General features: G+C 37.5%; 1 protein-coding gene across 3 annotated transcripts in view; it reads left to right on the forward strand.

The window, feature by feature from the left end:
- The window catches only part of g3bp2a (G3BP stress granule assembly factor 2a), a 47,301-nt gene that overhangs the window by 22,548 nt on the left and 8,982 nt on the right, over positions 1-15,771 (forward strand). For 2 of the 3 annotated variants that reach the window (XM_069925532.1, XM_069925534.1), the window contains exons 6-9: positions 5,586-5,688; positions 9,633-9,813; positions 10,390-10,491; positions 10,872-10,974. In XM_069925532.1, coding sequence (XP_069781633.1) covers positions 5,586-5,688; positions 9,633-9,813; positions 10,390-10,491; positions 10,872-10,974 — 489 coding nt within the window. The remainder of the gene's footprint in view (positions 1-5,585; positions 5,689-9,632; positions 9,814-10,389; positions 10,492-10,871; positions 10,975-15,771) is intronic. The other variant, XM_069925535.1, reaches the window with a different exon arrangement.

Raw genomic sequence — 15,771 nt, forward strand, 5'->3', positions numbered from 1 at the left:
TGCGCTTTATCCAATTTGAGGCCCAATTCTTTACTACTTGTGTTACTTAAAAGAAAGATCTCTGGATTTTTTGGTATATTATTTTTTGTAATTTTATTCAATATCTGATTTAGTTCTTCCCAAAATGTATTCACTTTCGTGCATTTCCTGTTGTTCCCATTTCCTTCTTACAGCGAAAACATCTATATGATACTGTTGGATCCCATTCTTTTAATTTTTGACGAGTTAAATACCCTGTGTAATCAATTATACTGTATCAAGCGTAACCTTGTGTTTATATTTTTCATAGTTCCAGAACATAACTTTTCCCATACTTCATTTTTTATCTTTATGTTTAAATCCTTTTCCCACTTCTGTTTAGGTTTATAGTTTATTTCATCATTTTCCTTATCTTGGAGCTTAATGTACATACATGTTATAAATCTTTTAATTATCATTGTGTCTGTAATCACATATTCAAAGCTGCTTCCTTCAGGTAATCTCAATCTGTTTCCCAATTTATCCTTTAAATAAACTTTCAATTGATAATATGCAAACATTGTACCATGAGTTATTCCATATTTGTACTTAACTGTTCAAATGTTAATAAATTATTTCCCAAAAAACAATTTTCTATTCTTTTGATTCCTTTTCTCTCCCATTCTCTAAAGGAAAGGTTATCTATTGTAAAAGGGATTGGCGGATTTTGCGTCAATAATAATTTTGGTATTTGGTCATTTGTTTTTTTCCTTTCTAAGTGGATCTTCTTCTATGCATTAAGTAAATAATGCCGTACTGGTGAGCTTTTATATTGCACCAGCTTTTCATCCCACTTATAAAGTATATGCTCCGGTACCTTCTCCCCTATTTTAACTAGTTCTATCTTAGTCCAGTCTGGTTTTTCCCTCGTCTGATAAAAATCTATGATAAATACCTGAATTGTGCGGCTCTATAATAATTTCTAAAGTTTGGTAACTGCAAACCACCTTGGTTATACCTCTCTGTTAATTTATCTAACGCTACCCTCGGTTTCCTCCCTTTCCACAAGAATTTCCTTATTATCCTCTTTAGTTCATTAAAAAAAAAATTCTGTTAAGGGAATTAGTAACGTTTGAAATAAGTATTATATTCTTGCAACATGTTCATTTTAATGCAGTTTGCTCTCCTTATCAACGTTAGCGATAATTCTTTCCAATGTTCTAAGTCTTCCTGCAATTTCTTTATTAGTGGCTGATAATTTAGTTTGTACAAGTGGCTTAAGTTATTGTCTCACCTGATACCTAGGTATTGGATTGCTTGCACTTGCCATTTAAATTGTGATTCCTTTTTAAATTCTGTATAATCCGCGTTACTCATTGGCATCACTTCACTTTTATTTGCGTTGATCTTGTAGCCCAATATTTCTCCATATTCCTTCAATTTCTTATGTAATTCTTTTATTGATATCTCTGGTTCTGTTAGATATACTATGATGTCATCTGCAAATAAACTGATTTTGTACTCCTCCTTTATTATCCCTTTTATTTTATTTTCTATTCTTATCAGTTCTGCCAAAGGTTCTATTGCTAAGGCGAACAATGAGGAGGATAATGGACATCCCTGTCTAGTTGACCATCTTAATTTAAATTGATTCGATACATATTCATTTACTTCTACCTTCGCCAACGGTCCATTATATAATGCTTTAATCCAATTTATATATTTTTCTGGTAGATTGAACTTCTGTAATACTTTAAATAAGTAGTTCCACTCTACTCTGTCAAAGACTTTTTCTGTGTCTAAAGTAACAGCCACTGTTGGTTTCTTATTTCCTTGAACTGCATGAATTAGATTAATAAGTTTACAGACATTATCCGCTGTTCGTCTTTTCTTAATAAATCCAGTTTGATCTTGTTTTTTTATTTTTGGTACACAATCAGCCAATCTGTATGCTAATAATTTTGGTATTAGCTTATAATTTGAGTTAAGTAGAGATATTGGTCTATATGATGCTGGTGCTAGTAGATCCTTCCCCATCTTTGGTATTACTGTAATTATTGCTGTCTTACATGAATCTGGCAAGTTTTGTGTTTCTTCTACCTGATTCATTACTTCCAGGAGAGGAGGAATTAATAACTCTTTAAATGTTTTATAAAATTCTATTGGAAATCCATCCTCTCCTGGTGTTTTATTGTTCAGCAGCTTTTTTAATATATTCTGTACTTCCTCTATTTCAAATGGTTTTATTAGTTTTTGTTCCTCTTCTTGCAATTTTGGCAGTTCAATTTTAGCTAAAAATTCCTCGATTTTTATCATCTTTCCCCTTGTTCTCATTTTGGTATAATTGTTCATAAAATTCCTTAAAGTTCTCATTAATCTCTATTCGGTTATATGTAATTTATTTGTCCTTTTTTCTTGATGGCAATACATTTCTTTTAGCTTGTTCTGTTTTAAGTTGCCAGGCTAATATTTTATGTATTTTTTCTCCCAGTTCGTAATACTTTTGCTTTGTTTTCAATATGTTCTTTTCCACTTTGTACATTTTTGTAATTTTTTTTGTCCGCCAATTCTCTCCTTTTCGTTATATCATCCCTTTTTACTAGTTCCTTTTTTGTACTTACTATTTCCCGATTGTAATCCTTTTTCATCTAAGTTACATAACTTATTATCTGTCCTCTAATGAAGGCTTTCATTGCATCCCATAATATAAATTTGTCTTTCACTGAATCTGTGTTTATTTCAAAATATGTTTTAATTTGGCGTTCAATAAACTCTCTAAATTCCTGCCTTTTAAGTAGCATGGAGTTTAACCTCCATCTATATGTTTTTGGTGGGTTGTTCTCCAGTTCTATTGCTAATAACAGCTGAATGATCAGATAGTAATCCAGCTTAAGACTCAGTTTTCCTAACTCTCCCTTGAATATGGGCCAACAACAAAAACATATCAATCCTTGAGTATGTTTTGTGCCTACTTGAATAATATGAATATTCTTTCTCTTGGGTGTTGCCTCCTTCATATATAAATAAGTGTCATTTTCTGGTTTGATTTAACCATAAATTTGGCCACTTTATTCTTTTTGCTTGTCTTTTGTCCAGTTTTATCCAACATTGGATCCAAATTAAGGTTAAAATCCCCTCCTATCAGTATATTTCCTTGTGTGTCTGCAATCTTCAAAAAAATATCTTGCATAAACTTTTGATCCTCCTCGTTAGGCACACATATATATCTAGCAGATTCCAAAATTCTGAGTATATCTGACACTTTATCATTGCATACCTCCCTGCCGCATCTATTATTTCCTCCTCTATTTTGATTGGTACATTTTTGTTAACTAGTATGGCTATACCTCTAGCTTTTGAATTATAGGATGCTGCTGCTATGTGTCCTACCCAGTCTCTCTTTAATTTGTTATGTTCCACTTCAGTTAGATGCAATTCCTGCACAAATGGTATATCTATTTTTTCCTACTTCAATAAATTTAGTAGCCTCTTTTAATTTGGTTATGTATTCCATTAATGTTTATAGTCATATAGTTCAACGTGTCCATCTTATATCTTGCTTGTACCTCTTTTCCACCTCCTTGCCACCTCCATTTCCCTTTTTCCCATTTTCATGTCTTAGTTTTCCCTTATTAAACTCAATGTACAACAACACATTTAAAACATAAAATACCCCAACAGTTCCCATACCATAACCCCAAATGCTTCCCCCCTCTATGAGTTTCCCCTTATCCCTTGCCGGGAAACCACAACTCCCCATTCCATTTGGATTGCGATCTTGCTCGCAAGCGTCAACTGATTTTTGTAGTGACGGTTATTCCCACTCCCCCCCAGCCCTCCCCAGAAAACACTTTTTTAACATGTATAACAACGCTCTCTTTTTTCCCCCTCCTTCCTTCCCTTCTCTTTTCCCTCTTTAATTCTTTACATATACATTGTTTTTACATCTTTATATATACTTTATCGCCGTTCTTCATTCTTGTTACATCTCTTCATCTCTTCTGTCCTGCAAACGTTCTGTGAATTCTTGTGCTTCCTCCGGATCCGAGAACAGTATGTTTTGCTCCCCAGGTATAAATATTTTAAGCACAGCTGGATGTCTTAACATGAATTTGTAACCTTTTTTCCATAAAATCGTTTTTGCTGTATTAAACTCCTTTCTCCACTTTAAGAGTTCAAAACTAATGTCTAGGTAAAAAAAGTATTTTTTGACCCTTGTGTTCCAATAATTTATTGTCTTCTCTAATTTTATTTTTTGCCCGCTCCAGTATATTTCCTCTTGTCGTATATCTCAAAAATTTTACTAAAATGGATCTTGGTTTTTGATGTATCATGGTTTCTGAGCTAATGCTCTGTGTGCCGATTCTATTTCCATTTCTTCTGCATTTCTGTCGTTCCCAAGACCTTTGGGATCCATCCTTTTATAAATTCCTTCAAGTCTGTGCCTTCTTCATCTTCCTTCAGGCCCACTATTTTTATGTTGTTTCGCCTACTATAATTTTCCAACATATCAATTTTCTGAGAAAACAACTCTTGTGTTTCTTTAATTTTTTTTACTTTCTTCCAATTTTTCTCATGTCATTTATTTCCATTTCTACAGCCATTTCTCATTCTTCCACATTCTCTACTTTTTTCCCTATTTCTGTCATTACTAGCTCTAAACTTTGCATTTTATCTTCTGCTCTTTTCATTTTCCTTTTAATTGCACTAAATTCTAATGATAACCATTCTTTTAATGATCTCATTTGTTCTTCAAAAAAAGCTTTATCTATATTCTGTCCATCAATTTTACCTTCTATTTCTCTGTGATGATCTTGGTCGTCTTCTTCTGTGTCTGTACCTGTGTTTGTGTCTTCTCTTCTTTGTGTCTGTGTCTTTTCTGTTTTTCCTGATGAGCAGCTTGGTATCTCTTTGTTGGGCCTCCTCTTGCTGGGCCTCTTGCTGTTGGTCCTCCCCTCCTGAGCTGCTCGTCTGTCGGGCCTCCTGTCATTGATTCTCTCATCGATCACCCTTCCGTCTTTCTCCCTCGTCTATTTCCTCGCTCCCTCTGCTGCCTTTCTCGTCCTCCAGCTGAGCGCCCTGGTGTCGGGCGTCCCTCAGCTGTTCGTGCTGTGGCTACCTGCTCCTCTTTTTCCTTTGATTGCGCAGTTGCGCTCTTTTGCTTGGCTCCGAGAGCTATTTTTGAAGTCCACCGATCGGGAGGTCGCGACTCCTCAGGGCAGGCACTAACCTCGGGGATTGGGCGCTCCTCGCCACCACAGCTCCCTGTTCCTTCATGCAGGTAAGGCCTTCTTTCTTCTCCGGCGACTTTTCTACTTTTTTTTTTTCGGTTGTTTTTACTTTCTCCTTCTTGGGTGCCATCTTCTTTCTCTTCTCGGTAACTGTATTTTCTTTTTATTTTATTTTTGTTGTGCTTTGTCTTTTCCTATTTTTCTGGAGAAGGGCTGGTTTTTCTGACCGGCCACTACTCTATCACATGACTCTCCCCCCCACCCCGCCCCGTTTTTGTTGCATTCCTGAGGACTTTGGAATATTACTTCTCAAAGCATATTAATATTGAGATTCATCTCCCCAGTGTCCACGCATATCTAAATCAGTTTTTCTCGTTAACTCTCTGTATTCTTTAGAATCGGAAGAGGAAGTTGAAGAAGAGCCAGAAGAACCACAACTCTCTCCTGAACCTGTGCAGGAAAACACGAACAATACTTATTATGAAACTCACACTGTCAGGTAAATACCTTGAACAATGTAAACCTCAGCACAAGAATAGTTATTCCATTTGGAAACGACGATGATGATTAAATCACCCTTTTTACACCTCACTCTTGACTGTGCATTAGCCACAGTCCCTTTTGTGGCATAACAATAATAACAAGACTCCATCTTAGCAGGTTGTAGACTTACACATGGCTTTAAGTTCACAGAGGGATGAATTAGTTGATTATTGTTGTTTTGTTATTTATTTTTGATTATTATTGATGTTTTAATATTGTCCACTCTGCTCTGATGTTTGAATGTGGCCTTTGCATTGAAGTCAAGTTTTGTTGCATCTACAGAAAAAGAATTTTCAAAATAGTGATTAGTACATTTATTAAAAATTTACCATGAGGCATAGGAGTAGAAATAGGCTATTCAGCCCATCAAGTCTGCTCTACTATTTAATATTGAGTTAATTGGTTTTCCCACTCAGTCCCACTACCTTGCCTTCTCCCTAAAACCTTTGATGCCCTGGCTAATCTGGAACCTGTCAATTTCTGCCCTAAATACACCCAATGACCTGGCCTCCATGACTGAATGGGGTAACAAATTCCACAGATTCACCATCTTCTGGCAAAAGAAATCCCTCTGCATCTTCAATCCTGAAGTTGTGCCTTCTTGTCTTAGAGTCTCCCAACGAGGAAACAACCTTTGTCCCTTGTGTCTGTTGACTCTGTCCTCTTTCAACATTCTAAATGTTTCAAAACTCTTCATCCTAAATTCTAACAAATACAGGCCAAGAACTGTCAAATCTCCCAGAATGATCCTTGTGATCCTCCTCTGGACACTCTCCAACATCAGCACATCCTTTTATAATTGAAGAGCCCAAAACTGCCCAGTGGCTCAGCATCACATCCTTGCTCTTTATATTCTATTCCTCTTGAAATGAATGCCAGCATTGCATCTGCCTTCTTCACCAATAACTCAGCATGCAAGTTTTGCTTCAGGCTACCATGCACAAGGACCCTTTGCATCTGGGTATTTTCAATTTTCTCTCCATTCACAACATAGTCTGCCTGTTTATTCCTGCTAAAGTGCATGACATTGTATTTCATTTGCCGCATCTCTGCCTATTCTCCTCATGTCTAAGTCCCTCTGCAGCCTCCCTATTTCCTTAACACTACTTGCTCTTCCTTCATATCACCTGCAAATTTGGCCTCAAAGCCATTCATTCTAACATCCAAATCATTAATATACAATATTAAAAATGTGGCCCCAACACTGACCCCTGTGGAACACCACTGGCAGTCAACTAGAATATGATCCCCATATTACAAATGTTTCTTGCTAATCAGCTCGTATGTTTCCTATTACCATGGTTTCTTATCTTGTTAAGTTTCCTCCTGTGCGGCACCTTGTCAAAGGCCTTTTGAAAGTACAAATGCACCACATCTGCTGCATCTCCCTTATCCAGCCTGCATGTCACTTCCTCAAAAAATTCTAATGGACTTGTCAAGCAAGATTTCCCCTTGAGGAAACCATGCTGGCTTTGGCCTATCTTGTTATCTGTCTCCAAGTACTCCATAACCACCTTGACAATCGACTCCATCATCTTCCCAACCATTGATGCCAGGTTTTTTTTTCCAGTTCCTTTGGGCCATACCAGAATCTATTGATTCTTGAAAGATCATTATTAATGCTTCCACAATCTCTACCACTACTTCTTTCAGAATCCTGGTGTGCAATATATCAGGACCGGGAGACTTACTTGCCCTTGGATCATTCAGTTTTCTGAGCACCTCTCTTGAAATAGTAACTGCACTCAATTCCCTGATACCCTTGGACAACTGGGACTCTGCTAATGTCTTTCACAGAGAAGACTAATGCAAAGTTCTAATTTAGTTCTTCTGCCATCTTGTCTCCCATTATTATTTCTCTAGCATTATTTTCTAGTTGTCCTATATCTACTCTCACCTCTTTTACTCTTTATTTACTTGATTTTACCTCCTTTACTCTTTATTTACTTGTATCCTCTGTTATTTGCTAACCTATTTTTATATTTCATCTTTTTTCTCCTTGTGTGCTTTGTAGTTACCTTCTGCAAGTGTTTAAAAACTTCCCAGTCCTCTACCTTCCCACTGCTTGTATGCTTTTACATTGTATTTGACTTCCCTTGTCAGTCATAGTTATAACATTTTTCCATTTGAATATTTTCTTTGTATTTATCCTTCATCTTTATAATTTCTTGCAGAAACTACACCCATTGCTGCTTTGCCATCTTCTAGTGCCCCCTTCCGATCTACTTTGGCCTGTTCCTCTCTCATGCCACTGTAGTTCCTTTAACATCGCTGAAATACTGACCCACTTGACTTTTGCTTCTCCTTGTTAAATCTCAAATTGAACTCAATCATATTGTGATCCTGTTCCCTAATGGTTCCTTTATTCTAGACTCTCTAATCATGGATGGTACATTACACAACATCCAATATTGTAATTTGTTGTCCACATGCTGGCTACTGTTGGGAGGTTTGTACATAACTGCTGCAATGTCTTTACCCTTGCCATTTCTTAACTCAATCCACAATGACTCTATATCTTCTGATCCTAATGATTTAATGTTATTCCTTACCAATAGAGCTATGGCACTCCATCCGTTTACCTGTCTATCTTTTAAGATGCACTGTGTCTCTTTGGACATTATGCTGCCAATGTCATCCACCCTTTAGTCACGACTCTGGTGGCTACAACATCATAACATCTGTGTAGCTGTGCTATAAGGTTTTTTCACTTTTTTGGTGCTGCATGTATTTAGATACAACACCCTTTGCCCTTGCTGCAATTTTGCCCTATCTCCCCTTCCACTCAAACTTCCTTTCAGCTGTCCCTACTTGTACGTCAACTGCCTCTTCCTTTGTCTCTTCACTTGCCGTAAAAGGTTGTTGAAAATTATCTGTTTAAACAAAAATAGTATATGAAGATGATAGAACATAAAAGACAAAACAATACAGTACAGAACAGTATAGGCCCTTTGCCCCTCTGTTGTACTGACCCATATTCCTTCCCGTAACACTATTTTTCTTTCACCTATGTGTCTAAGAGTCCCTTAAATGCCCCCATTGATTCAGCCTCCACCACTATCCTTGGCAAGGCAATCCAGGCACCCACATTTTTGTTGTGTATATTTTTTTTTAAAACTTGCCTCATATATCTCCCCTAAACTTCTCTCCCTTAACTTTGTATATCTGTCCTCTGGTGTTTGCTGATCCTGCCCTGGGATTGAGGTGGAGGACAAATTGATTTTTGCATTCATTCACTCTTTTTTAAAGAGACAATATCTTATCCTGCTTTTGGTGAGTTAAGTATTTCTTTCAACCATTTCAATAGAATCTTTCCTTTGAGTAAATGGTCTGTCCACTGCCCTACTTATCTTAATTCAGTAATTCTGTTCAATTAATCAGACCGTTAAGCTCTTGGTTCTTGGCCTCGAGGACTAGTGCATTTTAGGTATTCAGTCAGATAAATGTTAAAGTTCTGACTGTTTCTGCCTTCATGTCCCTTTGGGCGGTGGGTCCTAAAAGTCCATTACTGGGTGAAAATTTCTTCCCCTTTTAATTTTCTATAATTTACCCTTCCCCAAGTTATTGACCTTCACCTGTCAGGGTCCCATTCTTGCTTCATTTACTGTGGAAAGGAGTTCAGCAGTAGTATAGATAAGAGGAGTTGCAACAGCTGTTACCTTGGAAGTTGTCACTGTCAAGTTGTGTTTCTGTTTTATATTTGCTGCATTTTTCTCCATTTTTGAAATTTATTTTTTTGTGCTGACTTGACATTTGTACTAGGCCCAAATGAATTGAGTTCCTCTTATTTGTACCTGTCCATTGCTGCTCTTCCTCAGTGCTGAGGTGAGGCATGAATGTACAGGACTTTGGTAAAATGTTGCAGTTTTGATTTTTATCCCTTCTTGCTTCCACACAAAGTAATGGTGTAGATGAATCCCTGGAGGAGCCAGCTGCTGAGCCAGAGCCTGAGCCTGAATCAAAACCCGAAGAGGTGAAGCCTGAATCTGAACTGGTAGAGAAGTCTGTGGAAGAATCGGAGGAGAAGGCTCCATCACCTACCCCGGTAGAACCAGCTTCTCAACCTCAGGAGCAACCCAAGGTTAATATCAGCTTTTTTTGTGTCCCAGTTATTCTTTGTGCAAGGCATTACTTTCTGGCTTTATCCTGTAGACTGCTGCCCAGTTTTAAAATAGAAGTTCACCGGCTGACAGGGCTCCAGAAAATTTTTAAAAACATGTATGAGTTATACACAAAAGTGCTTGAGAAACTCAGTAGGTCCCGCTGTGGCCATAGGAAGCAAATATATATCAATGTATATGTCCTGATACCTTAGTCGAGGTCTTTGCTTCCATTAGACACTGCGTGACCTCCTGAGTTTCTCCATCGCTTTTGTGCATTAAAGTACAATCATAATGTCTGAAGACTTTCTTATTTAACACGTGTATGTATGGATTAGACATGAAACGTTACTCGAGATGAAAACTGGTAAGTTGTAGTTTGAATTTAATAAATACATTTTTAAAGTGGAACTGTTAAATGCAATTACCCTACATAATTATCACCATTAAGGTGCCAGACTAAAAGCTTACCCGAATCATAGGCTCAGGATTTTTTGTATTTAAGGGAATGCTTTATTTCTTGATAGTAGCCTAGGTATGTGTTGCATTCTCTGCAGGCTTTCTCCTGGGCCTCAGTGACAAGTAAAAATCTGCCTCCTAGTGGTACAGTTGCTTCCTCTGGAATTCCTGCCCATGTTGTTAAAGCGCCAGCCTCACAGGTAATCTGTGAATGGACCTGCTATTAATATATATTTATTGCTTTTCTTCAAAAGAAAAGCTTAGAAATTCTGTCTGTTTATCAATTTGGGTTAGGTAATTATATTTAAAAGGAAAATGACAAGCACATATATTTGTATTAGTTATTGCTTGCTCATAGCACAAACCCTTGATGAAGTAATATTGTCATTCAGCAAAAAAACAGGGCGGTGACTTCTTTTAGCCAGGTAGTGAAAACTGTTAAAATTCGCCATCACTGAACTAAGATATAAAAGGGATGTATATGCTTTGAAATTGTGTATATCCATTGCAGTGAGCCATTGTAGCAACTTCATTCTCTTTTTTTTCTCTTTCCACTGCCCCTCCCTGAAAAACTTTCCAGCCAAGAGCTGAAGCGAAAAGTGAGACCCAGTCTCAGCCCCCTCGGCCAAGAGACCAACGTCCCCGGGAACGGCTGGGCTTTGTGCCCCGTGGACCCAGAACAGGTGAGCACATATTCTTGAAATGAGAGTTTGTTTTCTGGTCAAAGGGTGGGGGAGAAAACATAAAGTGAGGTTTGCGTGGATGTTTGCAGAACTCGGAGGTTTTGTCTCTAATCTGGCCAGGTGTGGTGAAGTTAGTGAACAAGGAAAACAAAAGTAGTGGCAGTTAGATAATTGACTTTCATTTTATGGGCAAAATGCAATCTATTGGAAGATCTCTGGGTTGAGCATTATCAGTGAGGGGTTGGGAAAGGGATTGTCAATGATCTACATCATGCCATCAAAATGGGCAAACATTGACAATTTCCTTCGCTTCTGCTCCTCAACTGGCTGGCATCCTCCAGCAATTTCTTTTTGCCTCAAGTTTCAGTATCTGCCAACTCCTGTGTCTCTAACTACCTCTGGGTTTTGTTATAAATTGTTAATTTGGTTCATGGGAGTGATAGTGGCATCCCATTCATGAAGGTGCTCTGATTTAGTGGCAGAGGATACAATTCTATGCTGGCTGTGTTTGCTTCCTGGGTACATTGGGAGGTGGGGTAATGGATATGTCAGTTCTTCAGTGTTAATGTTCAAATGAAGCAAGCATAATTCAGGTTGGTGTTGATGAGAGTTTATTGTCATACATGTAACTTCCATGTTGAAATCCTCTTGTTCTTAGTTGCCACAATTCTGCAGGTGTGTAATAGTCCAGCAAACAATAAGTATAAATTACTACACAAGAAGAAAATAAGATAACATTCATAGTTGTAGTGAGTGCGGGAGGAAAAAAAGCCATGTTAGTGCAGGCAATTTTGGTGTTCCTGGAGTAATTCATGATTAAGTAAAATCACGATGCTGGTCAAACAGTGTACCTTATAGAGCAAAAATAAAGATACATTTCCAACATTTCTGGCTTGAGCCCTTTAAGGTATGAAAAAATGTAGGCAGGTGCCCAAACAAAATGGGGAGGGGTACGAGAGGCCCCAAAGGCAGGAGGTGATAATGGAGGGAGGGCACACCAGCAAGCAGGTGAGGAGGGATGGCTCTTAATGAAGAGCTAGAGGAAAGAAGGCATGAGGAGGGAGAATAGAGTGGGCTAGCAGAAACTGGAGGTCAGTGTTATGCCATCCATTTATGATTAAGGTTAGGGTTGTATGGGAAGATTTAAGAGCTTGATAACTGGTGGAGGCATGGAAGAACTGCTCTTGAACTGGGGTGCAGGACTTCAGGCCTCTGTACCTTCTGCTTGAATATAGCAGTGAGAAGAGATCACGATTAGGTGATGAAAAAGCTGACTCTTTTCTTGAGCATTACCTCGCATCAATGTCTTCACTGGACAGGATGTTGATACCCATGAAGGACTTATCTTGGTTTGCCATTTTCTGTAGCCTTCTGTGTTTCTGGGCACTTGAGTTTCTGAAACTAGGTCATAGTGTAATCAGTCAGTATTCTTTCCAAAAGTGCCCATGTAGACATTTGATATCTTCAGACTCTTTAGAAAGTAGAGGGCTTTGTGTGCCGCCTTCATGGTTGCCTTGATGTGCTAGTTCCAGAAAAGGTCCTTGAGATGTGGATGCCTGCGAAGAATGTACTGCCCCTCTCCACTGTTGTCCATCCTGTGTGTGGTTCCTTGGCCTCCCCTTCCCAAAATCCACGCTAAGCTCTTTGTCTTCCGGATGTGAGAGCAAAAAATGTTCTGGCATGACCCAACCAGATTCTTGATCTCTGTCCTAAATTTTAACTTGTAATTTTCCTTTATTCAACCAAAAATGTGGTGTCTTGGCAAATTTATAGATTATATTGGTGCTGAACTTGGCTGCACAATCAGGGGTTTAAAGGGAATAGAGCAGGGGACTAGTTACCTAGTATTAGGGTGCCAGTGATGCCCAGTGAGATGAAGGTGATTAATTTTTTTTTTAATTAGACATGCACGCAACCCAGTAACAGGCCCCTTTGATCCACGAGCCTGTGATACCCAATTAACCTACAACCAGGGTATGTTATGAATGATGTTGCTGATCTACACTTACTGTGATTGTCCAATGAGGAAACTGAGGATCCCGTTGCTCCCAGGTCATGGTGATTATTGGTTTTTCTGACATGATGGTGTTAAATGCTGATCTGTAGTCAATGAACTACAGTTTTTATTGTGGTCTAGTGAGGGCCAGCGAGATAGCATCTTGTGTTGTGACAGTAGGCAAATTGAAGTGGTTCAAGTACTTGCTAAGGCAGGATTTGATTTGCTCCATAATTAACGTCTCAAAGCATTTCATGATGCAAGTGCAAATGTTGAGGCAGGTCACCTGGTTCTTCTTGATAATGTCTCTTTGAAGCAGGTGGGAATCTCAGAATGTGGTAGCGAGAGTTTGAAAACTCCAGCCAGTTGCTTTGCACAGGTTTTAAGGATGCACCCAGGGTCAATGTCTGGGCCAGATGGCTTCTGAGGCTTTTCCCTCTTGAAGGTTCTTACTGGATCTGCCTCAGTGACTGGAAGCATAGTTTCCGGAAACTGGGGATGCATCATTGTTTTGAAGCAATTACAGAAGATATTGAGCTGATCCAGAAGAGATGCTTCACAGTTGCTGAAGTTTTATTGCAGAGGACATTTGTTTTGTATAGAAATTTGTGTTGGATAGAAATCATTTTCTTTTTTAAAATGTCTTTATTGAGTTTAATAAAAAAAAATACACACATATAGATCTATTACATTTGGTACAGTTTGAGAAAAGACAAAATTTGAATTTTTCAAATAAAACCTTGATTATACATAATATAAATTGTGTGGACCTTTTCAGATCAAACCCATTAAATTAAGAATATTAAAAAAGAAAACCAAAAGAGCCCCCCTCCATAATCAAACTCCTCCCATTAACAAGGCTAACTTGCATATCTAATAAGAATTTGAAATGAAGGACAACACTCAGAGACCAGACTGCGTGTTCAAGAGCATCCAAATGCCCTAATTCGTTAAATTATGTTAATACTCCATGAATGGCCCCACATCTTATTAAAAAGTTCACCTTTACATCTTTGACATTGTATCTGATTTTTTTTTTTCTAAACTTAGGAAGGACATAACCACCTGTAACCATTGAGTATGAGTAGGTGGAATACTTTCTTTCCATTTCTTCAAAATTGCCTGACTAGTTATCAATGAGGTAAAAGCTAAAATTTGCTTCTGAGATGAAGTCAACAATATTTCCTCTTGAGAAAAACCAAACACAGCAATTAAGGGCTTTGATTCTAATTTGACATTAAAAATGATTGATAAAGTTTGAAGGTAATTTTTCTAAAAACTTTCTAAACGAGGGCAAGTTCAAAATGCATATCAATGAGGCCTCAAAAGTTTTACATTTATCACATAATGGATCAATATCTGAATAGAAGCGAGATAACTTATCTTTAGAAATATGTGCTCTGTGTACAACCTTAAGTTGTAACAAACAATGTCATGCACAAAATGAGGATTCATTAATCAGATTTAGGACAATATCCCATTCCTCATGTTGAAGTGACAAATCCAAATTATGCTCCCAATCACTCTTGATCTTAACTAAAGAAACTGTACTCAAATCCATCAAATTACTATAAATGATATTGAGCCTCTATGAGAAAATTGAAAGTCAAAAAGTAAATCAAGAATATTTATTTCAGAAGTCCATGGAAAATCAGAAAGCTTGGACTGAACAATGTCTGACTTGTAAATATCTGAAAAAACGACTATTAGATAATTTAAATTTTACCCTCAATTGTTCAAAAGCAGCAAAATTATTTTGAATAAAAAGGTCTTCAAAATTATTAATCCTCAGTCTACAGCACTCTCTGAAACCTACATATAAAGAAAGTTTAAAAAAGATGATTAATCATATAATAGGACTGACTAGAGAAAAACTATTGATTGCAAAAAATGTGTAAATTGTGCCCATGTTCTCAACCTAAATCTCATTATCGGATTACTTGTTAATTTGGAAAAGGAAAAAGGTAAGAAAGACCCAAAGACTCCCAACATAGATTTTTTTTTTAAATTTCAATCCATTTCCACCCAAGAGGCATGGTCAACTAATTTATCAAATTTTAATTAAAAAACAAATTGACTGCCCAATAGTAGAATCTGAAATTTGGAAGTGACAAACCTCTGCTCTTTTTTGTTTTGTTTTTTGAAAATGCGCTTTATTTAAATGAGGTTGTATTCCTTTCCTTATATACAAGGAAATAAACGAGTGCAGTGAGTAAAAAAAAAGTTATTCTTGGTATCACTTTTTATGGCGGCACAGTTGGCATAGTGGTTAGCTCCAGCAATCAGAAAAGGGCTTTGAGTCCTGCGCTGTCTATAGTGAGTTTGTACGTTCTCCCTGTGTCTGCATGGGTTTCCCCCCGGGGCTCCGGTTGCCTCCAACAGTTTGAAAAATATGGGAGTTGGTGAAGGTTAATTGGAAATAAATTGGTCTGAAATGGTCTTTTACCATGCTGTATGTCTAAATTAAAAAATTTAAATAATAGAAGGTGGAAAGCAGCACAAAATACTCAACTTTTAGATATTTTTTTGTTGCTTAATCTTAGAAAATATATCAAGAAACTTTAAAAGGCTACTGCATCGTGGCTGATTGCTGCAAGAGTGGACACCTCCATTCTTGGTGAAATTCTTTTGGAAGTGCAAATTTGGTTTGAGGTTTTGAGTGATTTGGATCAGAAATTGCAGCCATTTTCAAAATATTTTGAATAAGTTCCCTTGTAGAATATGGGTGCTTGGCACAAACAGTATTTCACGCAATAACAAACCACCTTTGGTTGCTCTCTTTTTTCATGAAGTAGATTATG

This window comes from Narcine bancroftii, chromosome 3, assembly GCF_036971445.1.
Source record: "Narcine bancroftii isolate sNarBan1 chromosome 3, sNarBan1.hap1, whole genome shotgun sequence".
NCBI lineage: Eukaryota > Metazoa > Chordata > Chondrichthyes > Torpediniformes > Narcinidae > Narcine > Narcine bancroftii.